The sequence below is a fragment of the Castanea sativa genome, chromosome 6 (genome assembly GCF_040712315.1).
Source record: "Castanea sativa cultivar Marrone di Chiusa Pesio chromosome 6, ASM4071231v1".
NCBI classification, from domain to species: Eukaryota; Viridiplantae; Streptophyta; class Magnoliopsida; order Fagales; family Fagaceae; genus Castanea; species Castanea sativa.
The window spans coordinates 57,098,401-57,113,370 of NC_134018.1; the positions used below are offsets into that span (position 1 = coordinate 57,098,401).

Below are 14,970 nucleotides of genomic sequence, written 5' to 3' on the forward strand. Positions count from 1 at the left end.
AGTTAAAGTAAGTTTTTTTTTTAAAAATATTTTTTCTAATTCTTTTTGTTTAAATTTATGGTTCAACTATAATATTTAATCCTCTGTATGAAATTAACCTTAGTTTAATTATTATTATTCATCAATTTTTGTATTTACATCAAATTAGCCTTAATTTAATTAGTATTATATATTTATTTATTTAATTAATGTTTATATATAAAAAGGCCTTATATAAAATTTCCGCCTTAGGCCCCAAATTTTGTTGGGCCGGCCCTGGATGTTTTCCATTACTTATCATAGCTGTGGTGGTGAGTGGTGAGTTGTGAGTTGTCTTGTGCCTGCAATTTACGTGCAACCATTTGATTATATATTTTAAGTATTAGATTTCTAGATATTGGGGCTCCCGAAAATATGGCAAGTAGGCATGAGGCATCAGAGGTTTTCTTGTTTGAAGATATTATATATGTTGCTTTGGGAACTGATGTGAGAGAATGCAAATCAATCCTGTTATGGGCTGTACAGAACTCTGGAGGAAAGAGGATTTGCATCCTTCACGTACATCAGCCTCCACAGTTGATCCCTTTTAGTATGTCCCAGAATCTACATTTATATCTATACATTTATCTCTGTATCTGTATCTATCCATCATTCTATAAATAGTGAAGTTATGAACACATATATAATAACACAAACATATATTTGTCTGAATATGTTTTATGTATACAAAAGATGGAAGCTTTATGATAATTCAGTGTTTGATGTTGCAAAAATTAATCTATTACAACTGATTATTCATTGTTTTATGACTTTTTGGAGTCGCACTGTTCAATGGTTTGTTTGGTGACTCCAAATGACAAACTTGATAATGATCTGCCTCTTCATGATAAATTTTCTAAAATTTAGGGAATTTTTATTATCCTGAGGAAATGATTTGGAATTTTGGATAATTTAGGAAAATAAGAAAAAATTGGTAACTCCAACTTATATTTGGATGTGGCTAAACAATCGATTTACAATACCAAGTTAATTGACTGAAGATTGTTCATTATGGAGGGATGCATATTTGTCTCGAAGGTTTTTACTTTTTTGAATGGTTTTCATTATTTTTAAAGAGAATTTATTTGACCTTTTTCTTGGTTTGCAGTGGGTGCAAGAGCTCCTGCAAGCAAACTGAAGGAAAGTATCGTAAGGGAATACCGGGAAAATGAAAGGCAAAAAATGCAAAAGACCCTGGATGATTACCTTCTTATCTGTCGCCAAATGGGGGTATAAATCCGTCTCTTTTAATTAGTATACTCTTTTCTTGTTAATTTGTTCAGTTTGTTTTGGCTTTTTAGAATTTGTTTCTCTAAAACAGAAACCATGAAGCTATGTATGGTATGACAGTCACTTTTAGAAACTTACAAGTTTGGAATTGATAGCTCAAATGTCCAGTGAGTTCCTTTTGAGAATGCAAATTTGCTGAGTTTCTAATTTATTTTGGCTTTGCTGTTTTTTAATTCTAGGTACGGGCACAGAAAGTATATACAGAAATGGACCGTATTGAAGAGGGAATCGTAGACCTCATTTCCCAGCATGACATCAAGAAGCTTGTTATGGGTGCAGCAGCAGAGAAGCAATACAAGAAGTACAAACTACATTAGAACTTTCCCCTTTTTTTCATGCTGACTTCTTTGTATATCCACTGTGGCCACATAATACTAGAATAACAATTATATGATGTATATGGATGTGCTTTATTGAGTATCACTTCTGATTGCTTCGGAATAGATACATTGTTAATAGGTCTTAACTGTACAAGATGGTCTGAAATTTTCAAAGAAGGCCAGGCCAATGTTCAGACCATGAGGAAAGTTGGGGATAGAAGAACAGAACACCTTAGTAGCACTTATAGAATAAGTTATACTAAATAGAAAGTGTTCTAATAATAAAGAAAGAAAATAAATCTTGAATAGATACACCAAGCAATTTGAAATGCCTGTTTGTTTGTTCAATTAGATAATTGAATTCCTTGAACACATGGGTTTATTGTTGTTGGTGTCAAATGAGATTTTTTTTTTTGCAATCTACTTCCTGGTTTTTTGAGATTATGGTCTTAATTTTTTTTTTCATGATGGTCAAGTAGCTTATGTTTTGACATCAACAACTTCTGTATGATTTTGAGATCTCAGAACATTGTTAAAGACTTAAAGATATTAATACATTGTCTCTCAATGACGCAGAAAAATGATGGAACTCAGGTCTACTAAAGCTATGTACGTGCGTGAGAAAGCACCTGTCTCATGTCAAATACAATTTATCTGCAAAGGAAACCTCATCCATACTAGGTTTGTTTGACAGTTTTCTTAATGACATTGCAGCTATGATGTGTATGATTGATAGTAAATATTACAAAATGCTTGATAAGTTTCTCATCAAGAAGATTGTACACTAGAAATTGTGAAAGTACTTTGATTGTCATTTCATGATCCCTTGTTGGTTAAGTAACCGTCACTTGATGATTGTGATTCGTATATAGTCAACTCTACTTAACTGTCTTAATCTTTTTACTAATGCAAGTACTATATCAAAACAGGCAATCACGTGCAGACACTGAAACAGGAGAAGCAAACCATTTGAGATCAAGGTCTGTTACTTTCTGCCAAAATAGGGATATCACCGAACCTGGACCAGCAAACTACTATAGATCACAATCTGTAACACTGGGGCACAATAGGGACATCCATGGAAGGAACATTCTATTCCCACAAGGTATGGAGGAGCTTCCATGTCTTAAGAACAAGTTTGATGCAGAAGAGAGTTCTCCTGATGAATGGGATGGGTCATCAAGGAGGAGTCCTTCAGTTTACTCAACTAGCTCTCTCAAAAAAGTAGTCGACGTAACTCTGGCTTCATGGAGTGAGGGGAATGAGTTAAGTACACTCTCTCCACCTTCCTATTATTCAAGAAGCCCTTCTGCTGTGGAGGCTGCATCTTCATTACGGCAACCAAGTTCAAGTTCCTTATCAACAAGCTCTTCTAATGGAGCTCTCAGTGCTGCGGTATCGCAGGTATGTGCAAAACATTCATTTGTGGGGTGGGAGACATGTATTTTTGTTATGGAGCATTTGAACATTTTGATGTGTGAGTTCTATTTGGATTTATCTATACAAAGCATTTTCCTGTTCTTCAACATTATTCTTCTGAATTGATAAATCACTAAACAATATGAAGGCTTTGAAATTTTTACTTTTTTCTTATCCTAGCAGGATGAAAGTTTAGATAATACTCTTTATGAGCAATATCAACAAGCGGCAGAAGAGGCTGAGAAAGAGACACAAAGGCGTCGGAAAGCTGAAAAAGATTTGGTTGAGGCTCTGCGCAGGGTATGTTATTTTAGAAAATCTTGAACCTTTGCATTTATGGAGATATTCTTTTACACTCTTTCATCTTAAATGTGAATGTACTATAAATGGATTTTTCAATTTTGTTAGTTTTTCATACTTGACCAAAATATTGTAGATGAATATTAGCTTGTTGTGAATGTACTTATAATGGATTTTTTAATTTCATGTTAAATTTCATACTTGACCAAAATATTTGAATATCAGCTCGGCAAAGAAAAATCTCTGCTTGCTACAGAATTAACTGTTTCAGCACACTGCAAACCTGTTCTTGTCTATCATATGCACTATTCTTGAAAAATATACCAATGTAATCACTAAAGGTGCTAAATTTAACACAAATTTTTTATCAACAGGCCCAAGAAGAGTCGTTTCAAAGAAAAGAAATTGAGGAAGCTCTAATAAAAGGGAAAGAAGAAGTTGAAAAGGTTAAGAATCAGAGGGACCAACTCATGGAAGAATTTCGGAATTCCCAGGAACAAATAATATTATTAAAGAGCCAACTTGCAAATTTACAGAAAGAGAGGGATGAGTTTAAGATGGAGCGTGACAATGCACTGAAAGAAGCTGAAGAACTGAGAAGAAAACAAGCAGAGGCCTCTAGACATTTACCTCAGTTCTTCTCTGAGTACTCACTCTCTGAGATTGAAGAAGCTACTCATGGCTTTGATGAATCCCTCAAAATTGGACAAGGAGGATATGGTAGCATTTATAAAGGTCGCCTGCATCAAACCAAGGTTGCGATAAAGAGGCTAGAATCTCAAGGCTCGCAAGGCCCCTCAGAATTCCGAATGGAGGTTTGTGTATTATTTACAATTTAGTTAATACTAAATTCTTTCTCACAACATTAAAAAAAAAAAAAAAGAAGCTACAACACATATTTGCACTTGAATAATGGACTTAGTTTAGTTGATTGTTATCAGGTTCGTGTATTGAGTCACTTGAGGCATCCCAATCTTGTCAGACTCATAGGATCTTGCCCGGAAGTTTTTGCACTAATTTACGAGTATCTCCCCTGTGGAAGCCTTGAAGATCGATTAAATTGCAAGGACAACAGCCCTCCATTATCATGGCAAACTCGAATATGCATTGCCACGGAGTTGTGCTCAGTCCTGGTGTATCTTCATTGCATTAAACCTCACAGCATAGTACATGGTGATTTAAAACCATCCAATGTACTCCTTGATTCCAACTTCGTTTGTAAACTTAGTGACTTTGGAATCTGCCGTATGTTATGCCGTGATAAAAGTTCAAGCAACAACACAACACTGTGTCATTTTACCGATCCGAAGGGAACCATTCCTTACATAGATCCTGAGTTCGTTGATACAGGAAAGCTTACTAGGAAGTCAGATGTTTACTCCTTTGGGATCATACTAATACAGTTGTTGACTGGGAGATCAGCCATCAAATTAGCAAATGCAGTGCAAAATGCCTTAGATGCCAGAAATTTGAAAGCCCTCTTGGATCCTGCAGCTGGAGACTGGCCATTTGAGCTTGCTGAAGAGTTGGCTCGCTTGGCCTTGAGGTGTTGTGACAAGAACAGAAAGAACCGGCCAGACCTTGGGTCAGATGTCAGGAATGTACTTGAACAAATGAGGGCTTCATGTGGAGCCTCATCGTTATCCCGACTGGATCCTGAATAGCATCATTGCCAACTACCTCCATCTATATATTGTATTTACTGCAAAATTTACAAGGTATGTTCCTATCTTTTTTTCAATATTTGGGAATGGCTGATCTCTATGTTCATATCCATCATAGACCTTATGGCACTCTCTGTTATAATGCAAGTGTCTCAAATACTTGCATTGCATAAATTCATCCTTATGTATAATGGTTACTCGGAATAATATTTGCTACATGTACTTTCCCACAATATGATCCTTTTGTCTCTTCTAAATTCATCCTTAGTCCTGCAAGATTTGCTTGTGGCAGCAAATGGTTTTTTTCTCATGAAGCAGAGCTCGACTTTGGGAAGAGGGCTGGACAGTGGTCAGCGGGCTTTACTCTTAATAAAGGACAATCTTAAGCTTGCATACTACAACAGTACAACCTTCTTCTCTTCCTTCCTTCCATCATTCAGATGTGACTGCAACGCAGCATTGAAATCTTTTTTTGTTTCTTTCTTTTTGAGCTCTACAAATCATTCATACCAATCTTTCCGGGAGGGGGGGAAGAAAAAAAAAATGTATATGTATATATAATGTACATGCTTTCTTCATTCTTTAAATCTTTGTTGTATAATATACTTTTTTTAGCCTTTGTTGTATCTTTGATGTATGACAATAGATGAAGTCAATTTTTGTTCTCTGTTAATTTGTGACATTTTAATGTAATTTTGTAGTTTTATGAGTTAGGATTTTTATATCCTTGAATTTATGTGTTTTTAAGGTTTTCCTAATCAAATTAGAGTCTTATCATGCTATAGTTTTAATTATGATTGTAAATGCACAATTGCACCTGGACCCAAAAACAATTACGGGCTCAGGCCCAGTGAGCCTTAAACAATAAAATTTGTAGAGTGTGGGCTTGAAATCTAGGTTAGAGGTACTGAGAACTTGATAACAGGCTAAAAGTTACAAATACTTGTAAATAACAAATGATAATTGCAAATAGACCTCCTCGGACGTAAGCCGAGGACTACTTCTGTATTATTTCTCTTTCTCTCTTAAAAGTTACAATTCTTAATTCATTTCTTTGTTACCGACTGACCCCCTTTTCTCTAGCATTCATCCCCCTTAAATACTTCTTTTTTTGATACTTTATCTACGTGTTGCTCCAACCCCCTCCCCCCTAGATATTTCTTTTCTTAGTGCCTTTGAATAGTGACCAGAAGTTTCGATTCTCTTGTTCGGGGGTCACTTCGATTAAGGCGGCGGGGAGGTAGGTGCGAGTCTTTAATGTGGTGGTGACGGCCTTTTCTTTTGGTATTTTTCTAACACCGGTACTCGAAGATTCAAGGTTTCCCTTTAACCATTAGTCTTTTCGAGTTGTGCCTTGACCTTCAATGAAGCTCGAGTTCTCTTGGATCTGTCCGAGGAGAAGCTCGCCCTCGTATCCTCGCCTCGGCGTATGGGCCAATTCGCGAGTTAACAAATTCTTAACTCTGGAGCAGGTCGGCCCTCCATGCTACAGTCCAAAGGCCCATATGCCCACTTGGGCCCTTTTACTCCCCACAATGATCTCTTTGAATGTTCTTTCACTTTAGAAAATAAGTTTTGGAACTTTTAAATATGTCAGTAACTAGTAAGAGCTTTGTATATACCTTTTTGTATTTCTAACAAGACTTTCATAATTCGAATTTATTCATCCCAATTGTAATTATCGAATTTATTAGCAACAAAAACTTGTAAAATAAAAATGAAAAATTTTCTATCATCAATGAAGTTTCAATTAAAATTTTTTTTTCTCATATGGTGGATTTCAAAGTTCCTCATTGTAAATTCAAGGAATATAAGTGTCTATCTAGTAATCGTATTTAAGTATTATTATTCAGTTTTTAATGTTTTAAAAATACGATTTTGAGTGTTATAAAAATAAACATAAAAAGTGTTATTATTGTTTAATAATGTCAACTCCACTGTAGAATAATATCAAACTCAGTTTGCTTTCCGTTTTTGGGGAAGTATGTAGCATTAATTGTAGCAAAGTAACGTGTCATTATGATGTGCGGAAATAGACCAGACAACTATTGACTTTCCCACATATTTGGTCAAATTAAAATTTAATTTTCCTATAATTTGTAAAAGGCCCAATTTTATTATTTGGTTGTATGTTGTGCTCTTTCTGGATAAAAGACAAAGTTTTATTGCACCTAATAATCAAGAGAAAGAGTATGTTTACAGTAATTTCATAATAAATTATATATTACTGGTTATTATAGATGATTATTAGTTAGTAAAAAAGTAATTTTAACAATAAATTTAAATTACTACCTTAGGCTTTAAAATTTTCTTTTTTCGTCCCTAAAGTTTTTAAAGACATTTTTTCAATAGTTTAAGAAAGAAAAATAAAATTATAATAGTTTAGAGATGAAAAATGAACATTTAAATTTAAAAATAATAAGTGTGCATTTGGATTAAATGAAAAATTAAAATTATTTCACTATTCAATTTATTTTTGCTATTATTCATAGATTTCACTGCACCTTTTAACACTATTCATGAGCCTACTGTACTATTTCAACTAACTTTCACTTTTATCTACAGTACTTTCAGCAATAATTTTTCAGTTTCAACAAAATAAACAGTGTCTAAACACACCCTAAGTGTAATATTTTTAATAGCTTAGGATTGAAAAATGAAATTCATGCAAAGTTTAGGGACAAAAATGATATTTTTGCCTACAATATATCAACCCTAAAAGCTTGAACAAGCCTAGAGGGGGAGCTCGAGCACAACATCTACCTACACATATAGGGTGTCGTATAAGTATAGTTTGTACTACAACAACCTTTTATAGTGAATTTTCTTTTTGTAGTTTTGCCCTTGGAGTATTTTTACCCTGGTAGTATTTTATACAAGAGTTTTCATTTCATAAACAAATTTTTGTCTCTTATCTGTGATTGTGATTGTGATTGTGATTGTGATTGTGTTTATTTGTTATTTATTGGTTATTTGGAAGTTGTGTTGTTTAATTATCTTAGATAATAATTGAATTAATTTAATAGAATCGGTAGTACGCTGTCCAGGGGTCTAAATTGCATAGTTTCAATTGGCATCAGAGCATAGCTACACAATAAAGCAATTGTGTAAATGTCTATAGAGAGATAGAAGAATTATACTTAATCATCAAAGATCAAGGAATCTTCATGATTGAAACATAGTTTGCTTAATCATCCATGGACCTTGCTTATCTATGTACCTCAAGCAAATTGTCATACACTCATACATCAAAAATTACATAATGCATCTATTATTAATTTGAAATTTTTCATATTAACTAGAGGAATATAAACCCAAAACAAATATTATTACACAAGGGTTTATGTTCGTATAGTAAAATATTTATTTAAAATAGAAGCATGATAACTTGTAGGTTAATATCTAATATGATATCAGTTTTTTGGCCAAAATGCTACAACCAAAATTGTTTTGAAACTTAAATATGCGACAATATAAATTTAGGAATTACAATCCCTAAATAATTAGTCATGGTTCTAGGAATTTTATTTAAGATGGTCACTAAAAAATTTAAATTACCACAATATAGCCATATGACAATATAGGCTATATAGCTCTATTTCCAAACTTCTTCTCCAACAATTAATAGGATATATATACGAGAGAAAATTAATACTCAATTTTCATTGCAAAGTCGTTACTTTTCACGAGTTGAACAACCAATTTTCATTTAAATAGTTCAAGCTATTACCTAGAGATTTGATAAACGGGTTTAGTGTTCACCATCTGCTTACTCCTCTCACAAATTGAAGGAATAAACAAGAAACTGGAGAGGGATTCCTTATTATTGCCAATTCCTCGACAATACGTTACAATGCCTCCTCAATCCTCATGTCATTCTTAGAAAGGGCATTGGTTTTCACAAGTTACTCATTGAACATTCTCTGTACACATCGCTCGTTTGAAGTTTTAAATATAAACATCGAGTGTGAAATTCTGAGATTGTGTTATTATGTATACAAACTATGCATTAACGAGCAGTAAGAGAACAATTATATCGTAACCAACTTATTTGGGAACAGTTCATATTGTTTATTTATTTATTTATTCTTTGATACAAGCCTCCCATAAATTGATCACCATTATTCATCTCAAAGTCTTAAAATAGATCGGTGACGAAATATTCACTACTCTGGTTCAGATTTTATGGTCTGCGTGCTCTTCAGTGATGACTGGATTGAGAGATTCTATGTTTTTTACTCACAGCAACACTAGTACACACATTCTTACACAATGTGTGCAATAGGGTGTGTATAAAAAACCACTACTAGCAGCAACCCATTCTTTAAAGAGTGCTGTTTTGAGATGGGCGTAAGGGTAGGTATGGTCATAAGGTGGGAAATGAGGTTCAGCGTTGGGTTGGGTTTTTGAACTTGTCGTGGGTTGTCATGCACTTCATAATGGGTTTGATTGTTTGAGGTCTGAAGTATGTGGGCTCAGGTTGATATAAATGGGCCTTGGTTAGCAAAAGGCTCCTAGTCCGTTAGATAACTTAGATTGTTGGGCAAGATGAGGTGAGATTTATTTATTTTATTATTATTTTATAGAATGATATATATAGGTAAGATAAGTTAAAATCATCAATCAACTCATTAATTGCTTGGGACACTTATGCGGGGGCTGTTGAATAAATGCTGCTAACATGTGCAAGTTTTTTTTTTTTGCTAAAAAGTAAAATGTACCAATTAAACTTAACTGAAATTTATTTATTTATCTATTTTTTAAATTTTCTTTTATTCAATTGAATTCTCAATTTTAAAATTTACTCAATAGATTTTATAGATTTTTTCATGTGAAAATAAAAAAAAAATTAATACAAATTTCTAACGAAATTAAACAACATACCTAAATTAAATAAATTTGAAATTTAGAGAACTCAATCGAACAAAAATAAAATTAGAAGACTGAAAAAAAATTACAATCAAATTTAGAGGGTACAATTTATATTTTAGCCTTTTTTTTTTAACAATATTTCAATAGTTGGAAATGAGGTGTTTTGAACTTTAAATGTTTTCGGAAACACTAATAGATATTAAAACCTCGAGCCACATGACTTTTGGCTACAGTTTTAAACTTAAATGGATTGATTTCAATTAACGACAAAGACAATTTCCTTAGATGTCGTTCGTAGATTTCTTACTAATACATATTAAAACCTCGAGCCACATGACTTTTGGCTATAGTTTTAGACTTAAATGGATTGATTTCAATTAACGACAAAGACAAATTCCTTAGATGTTGTTCGTAGATTTCTTAGTTAAGTTAAAATGCATAGTTGTATTGACCAATAAAATATATTAAAAAAATTAGTTTTCAAAAATAATTAAATTAAATACAACATGTGTTTGAATTTAATTAAGAAGTCTCAAATACCTCACCTAAAGATAATGATAACTTTTTATCAGTGATATCCTTTTCCTTGTACACAAATTATAACATACATCAATTGAGCGTTATGATATAGGAAAGACCATGTATTATAACGTACTGGTAACATAGCTATGCATAGATTAACCAACATGTCAGAGGTGTTTTTGATTTTAGTACATAGATAGAAGAAACATTGTATATTATTGAGCACTTTATTGCTCAAGATGTACTAATTTTATCCTTGTAAAAATAAATTTTTCAAAATTTTTATAAAATAAAGGGTTTTATTATGATATAAGAAACACCGTGTATTATAACGTACATGATGGTGACAAGGATAAACGCGGATTAGCTTAACATATCAAAGGTCTTTTTAAATTTGGGTATGATGAAGTCAGATTTATTTATTTTATGGAATGATATATTTAGTTAAGATGAGTTAGAATCATCAATCAACTCATTAATTGCGTGGGACACTTACGTTGTTGAATAAATGCTGCTGACATATGCAAGTTTTTTTTTTGTTGCTAAACTGAAATTTATTTATTTATCTATTTTTTAAAATTTTTCTTTGATTCAATTGAATTCTCAATTTTCAAATTTACTCAATAGATTTTATAGATTTTTTCATGTGAAAATAAAAAATATATTATTACAAATTATTAACAAAATCAAACAACATACCTAAATTAAATAAATTTAAAACTTAGAGAACTCAATCGAACGAAAATAAAATAAAAGAAGTGAAAATAAATTACAGTCAAATTTAGAGGATGCAATTTATATTTTACCCTTTTTTTTTAACAATATTTCAATAGTTGGGAGTGAGGAGTTTTGAACTTTGAATGTTTTTGGAAACACTAGTAGATATTAAAACCTAGAGCCACATGACTTTTGGCTACAGTTTTAGACTTAAATGGATTGATTTCAATTTACGACAAAGACAAATTCCTTAGATGCAGTTCGTAGGTTTCTTAGTTAAGTTAAAATGCATAGTTGTTTTGACCAATAAAATATATTAAAAAAAATTATTTTACTAAAATAATTAAATTAAATACAACATGTGTTTGAATTTAATTAAGAAACCTTAGATACCTCACCTAAAGATAATGATAACTTTTTATCAGTGATATCCTTTTTCCTTGTAAACAAATTATAACATATATCAATTGAGCAATTATGATATAGGAAATACCATGTATTATAATGTACTAGTAACAAGGCTATGCATGGAAGAAACATTGATAGAAGAAACATTGATAGAAGAAACATTGTAAATCAAATTATTTTTTATTTTAGTACATAGATAGAAGAAACATTGTATATTATTGAGCGCTTTATTGCTCATGATGTACTACTTTTTCCTCGTATAAATGAAATGTAAGTGCACAATTGCACCTGGACCCAAGAACAGTTATGGGCTCAGGCCCAATGAACCTTAAACAATACGAATTTGTAGAGTGTGGGCTTGAAACCTAGATTAGAAATGGGTGGGAACCAAACAATAAACTAAGGGTGGTAAATAATTGGAAACAACAAGGAATATTGCAAAAATTGGCCTCCTCGGACGTGAGCCAAGGGGTGTTCTTATATTATATCTTTCTTTGTTTCTTTTCTTTTTAGGTTACAAAGAGGTCTTCCCCCTTTTCTGTCTCAGGTCCTCTCTTAAATACTCCTCTTTCTAATACTTTATACACGTGTTGCCCCATTTTCTCCCTTAGCCTAGATATTTCTTTTCTTAGTGCCTTTGAACAGTAACTAGAAGCTTCCATTCCACTGTTCAAGTGTCATTTCCTCATTAATGCGGCCAGGGTGGTAGGTGCAGGGTCTTTAATGTGGAGGTAGCAGCCTTTATCTTTGACATTTCTTCAACACCGGTGCTTCTGAGGCGTTCTAGGGTTTCCCCCTCTTAACCATTGGCCTTAACTGTGCCATCCCCTAACCTTTACTATGAAATCCCGAGTTCTTCGTTGCTCATCCGAGGGTAAGTTCACCCTTGGCTGGGTCCTCGGATCCTCGGCGCATGGGCCGACCCATAGTATTAACAACTTCTAAACCCAGGGTCAGGTCGGCCTTCCTTAACACGGCCCAAAAGGCCCATGTTCCTATCAGGATCTTTTTACCCCCCACATAAAATTTTTAAAATTTTTATAAATAAAGGGTTTTGTTATGATATAAGAAACATCGTGTATTATAACGTACATGATGATGGCAAGGTTAAGCGTGGATTAGCTCAACATATCAAAGGTCTTTTTAAACTTGCCCATGATGAGGTGAGATTTATTTATTTATTTTATGGATTGATATATTTAGCTAAGACGAGTTAAAATCATCAATCAACTCATTAATTGCATGGGACACTTATGCGTGGGCTATTATATAAATGCTGTTGACATATGCAAGTTTTTTTTTTATTTTATTTACTAAAATGTAAATTGTACCCTTTAAATTTAATTGAAATTTATTTATTTATCTATTTTTTAATTTTTCTTTGATTCAATTGAATTCTCAATTTTCAAATTTACTCAATAGATTTCATACATTTTTCATGTGGCAAAAAAACATTTATTACAAATTTTTAACGAAATTAAACAACATACCTAAATTCAAAAAAATAATTGAAACTTAGAGAACTCAATCGAGTGAAAATAAAATTAAATGAATGAAAATAAATTACAGTCAAATTTAGAGGATACAATTTATATTTTAACCCTTTTTTTAACAATATTTCAATAGTTGGGAGTGAGGAGTTTTGAACTTTAAATGTTTTCAGAAACACTAGTAGATATTAAAACCACGAGCCACATGACTTTTGGCTATAGTTTTAGACTTAAATGGATTGATTTTAATTAACGACAAAGACAAATTCCTTAGATGCCGTTCATAGATTTCTTAGTTAAGTTAAAATGCATAGTTGTATTGACCAATAAAATATATTTAAAAAATTATTTTTCAAAAATAATTAAATTAAATACAACATGTGTTTGAATTTAATTAAGAAGTCTCAAATACCTCACCTAAAGATAATGATAACTTTTTATCAGTGATATCCTTTTCCTTGTACATAAATTATAACATATATCAATTGAGCCTTATGATATAGGAAAGACCATGTATTATAACGTACTGGTAACAAGGCTGTGCATGGATTAACCAACATGTCAGAGGTGTTTATGATTCTAGTACATGGATAGAGGAAACATTGTATATTATTGAGCGCTTTATTCCTCATGATGTGTTGCTTTTATCCTCGTATAAATAAATGTTTCAAAATTTTTATAAAAAAAAGGGTTTTGTTATGATATAAGAAACACTATGTATTCTAACGTACATGATGGTGACAAGGTTAAATGTGGATTAGCTCAACATATCAAAGGTCTTTTTAAATTTGAGCATTATGAATTGAGATTTATTTATTTTATGGAATGATATATTTAGCTAAGATGAGTTAAAATCATCAATCAACTCATTAATTGCGTGGGACACTTATGTTGTTGAATAAATGCTGCTGACATATGCAAGTTTTTTTTTTTTTTTTTTTTGTTGCTAAAATGTGGATTGTACCCTTTAAATTTAATTGAAACTTATTTATTTATCTATTTTTTTAATTTTGCTTTGATTCAATTGAATTCTCAATTTTCAAATTTACTCAATAGATTTTATATATTTTTTCATGTGAAAAAAAAAATTATTACAAATTTTTAACGAAATTAAACAACATACCTAAATTAAATAAATTTAAAAGTTAGAGAACTCAATCGAACGAAAATAAAATTAGAGAAGTGAAAATAAATTATAGTCAAATTTAGAGGATGCAATTTATATTTTAGCATTTTTTTTTAACAATATTTCAATAGTTGAGAGTGAGGAGTTTTGAACTTTAAATATTTTCGGAAACACTAGTACATATTAAAACCTTGAGCCACATGACCTTTGGCTACAGTTTTGGACTTAAATGGATTGATTTCAATTTACGACAAAGACAAATTCCTTAGACGCAGTTCGTAGATTTCCTAGTTAAGTTAAAAAGCATAGTTGTTTTGACCAATAAAATATATTAAAAAATTTATTTTTCAAAAATAATTAAATTAAATACAACATGTGTTTGAATTTAATTAAGAAACCTTAGATACCTCACCTAAAGATAATGATAACTTTTTATCAGTGATATCCTTTTCCTTGTACACAAATTATAACATATATCAATTGAGCAATTATGATATAGGAAAGACCATGTATTATAACGTACTGGTAACAAGGCTATGCATGGATTAACCAACATGTCAGAGGTGTTTTTGATTTTAGTACGTAGATAGAAGAAACATTGTATATTATTGAGCATTTTATTGCTCATGATGTACTACTTTTATCCTCGTATAAATAAATTTTTCAAAATTTTTATAAATAAAGGGTTTTTGTTATGATATAAGAAACACCGTGTATTATAATGGTCATGATGGTGACAAGGTTAAGTGTGGATTAGCTCAACATATCAAAGGTCTTTTTAAATTTGGGCATGATGAGGTGAGATTTATTTATTTATTTATTTA

General features: G+C 31.8%; 1 protein-coding gene across 3 annotated transcripts; it reads left to right on the forward strand.

Annotated features, from left to right (window-relative positions):
* Positions 1–264: 264 nt before the first annotated feature.
* On the forward strand, positions 265–5,699 carry LOC142637876 (U-box domain-containing protein 33-like). Of its 3 annotated transcripts, none has more exons than XM_075811832.1 (9): positions 265–568; positions 1,127–1,248; positions 1,488–1,609; positions 2,205–2,309; positions 2,558–3,032; positions 3,228–3,347; positions 3,722–4,162; positions 4,289–5,065; positions 5,280–5,699. In XM_075811832.1, exons 1-8 carry the CDS (start codon positions 394–396, stop codon positions 5,009–5,011), a joined length of 2,283 nt encoding a protein of 760 aa, XP_075667947.1. In that variant the 5' UTR covers positions 265–393; the 3' UTR covers positions 5,012–5,065; positions 5,280–5,699. The 3 variants fall into 3 exon arrangements, with proteins under 3 accessions (XP_075667947.1, XP_075667946.1, XP_075667948.1); XM_075811831.1 differs by having other exon boundaries at positions 5,304–5,699; XM_075811833.1 differs by having other exon boundaries at positions 3,231–3,347; positions 5,304–5,699.
* Positions 5,700–14,970: the final 9,271 nt, after the last annotated feature.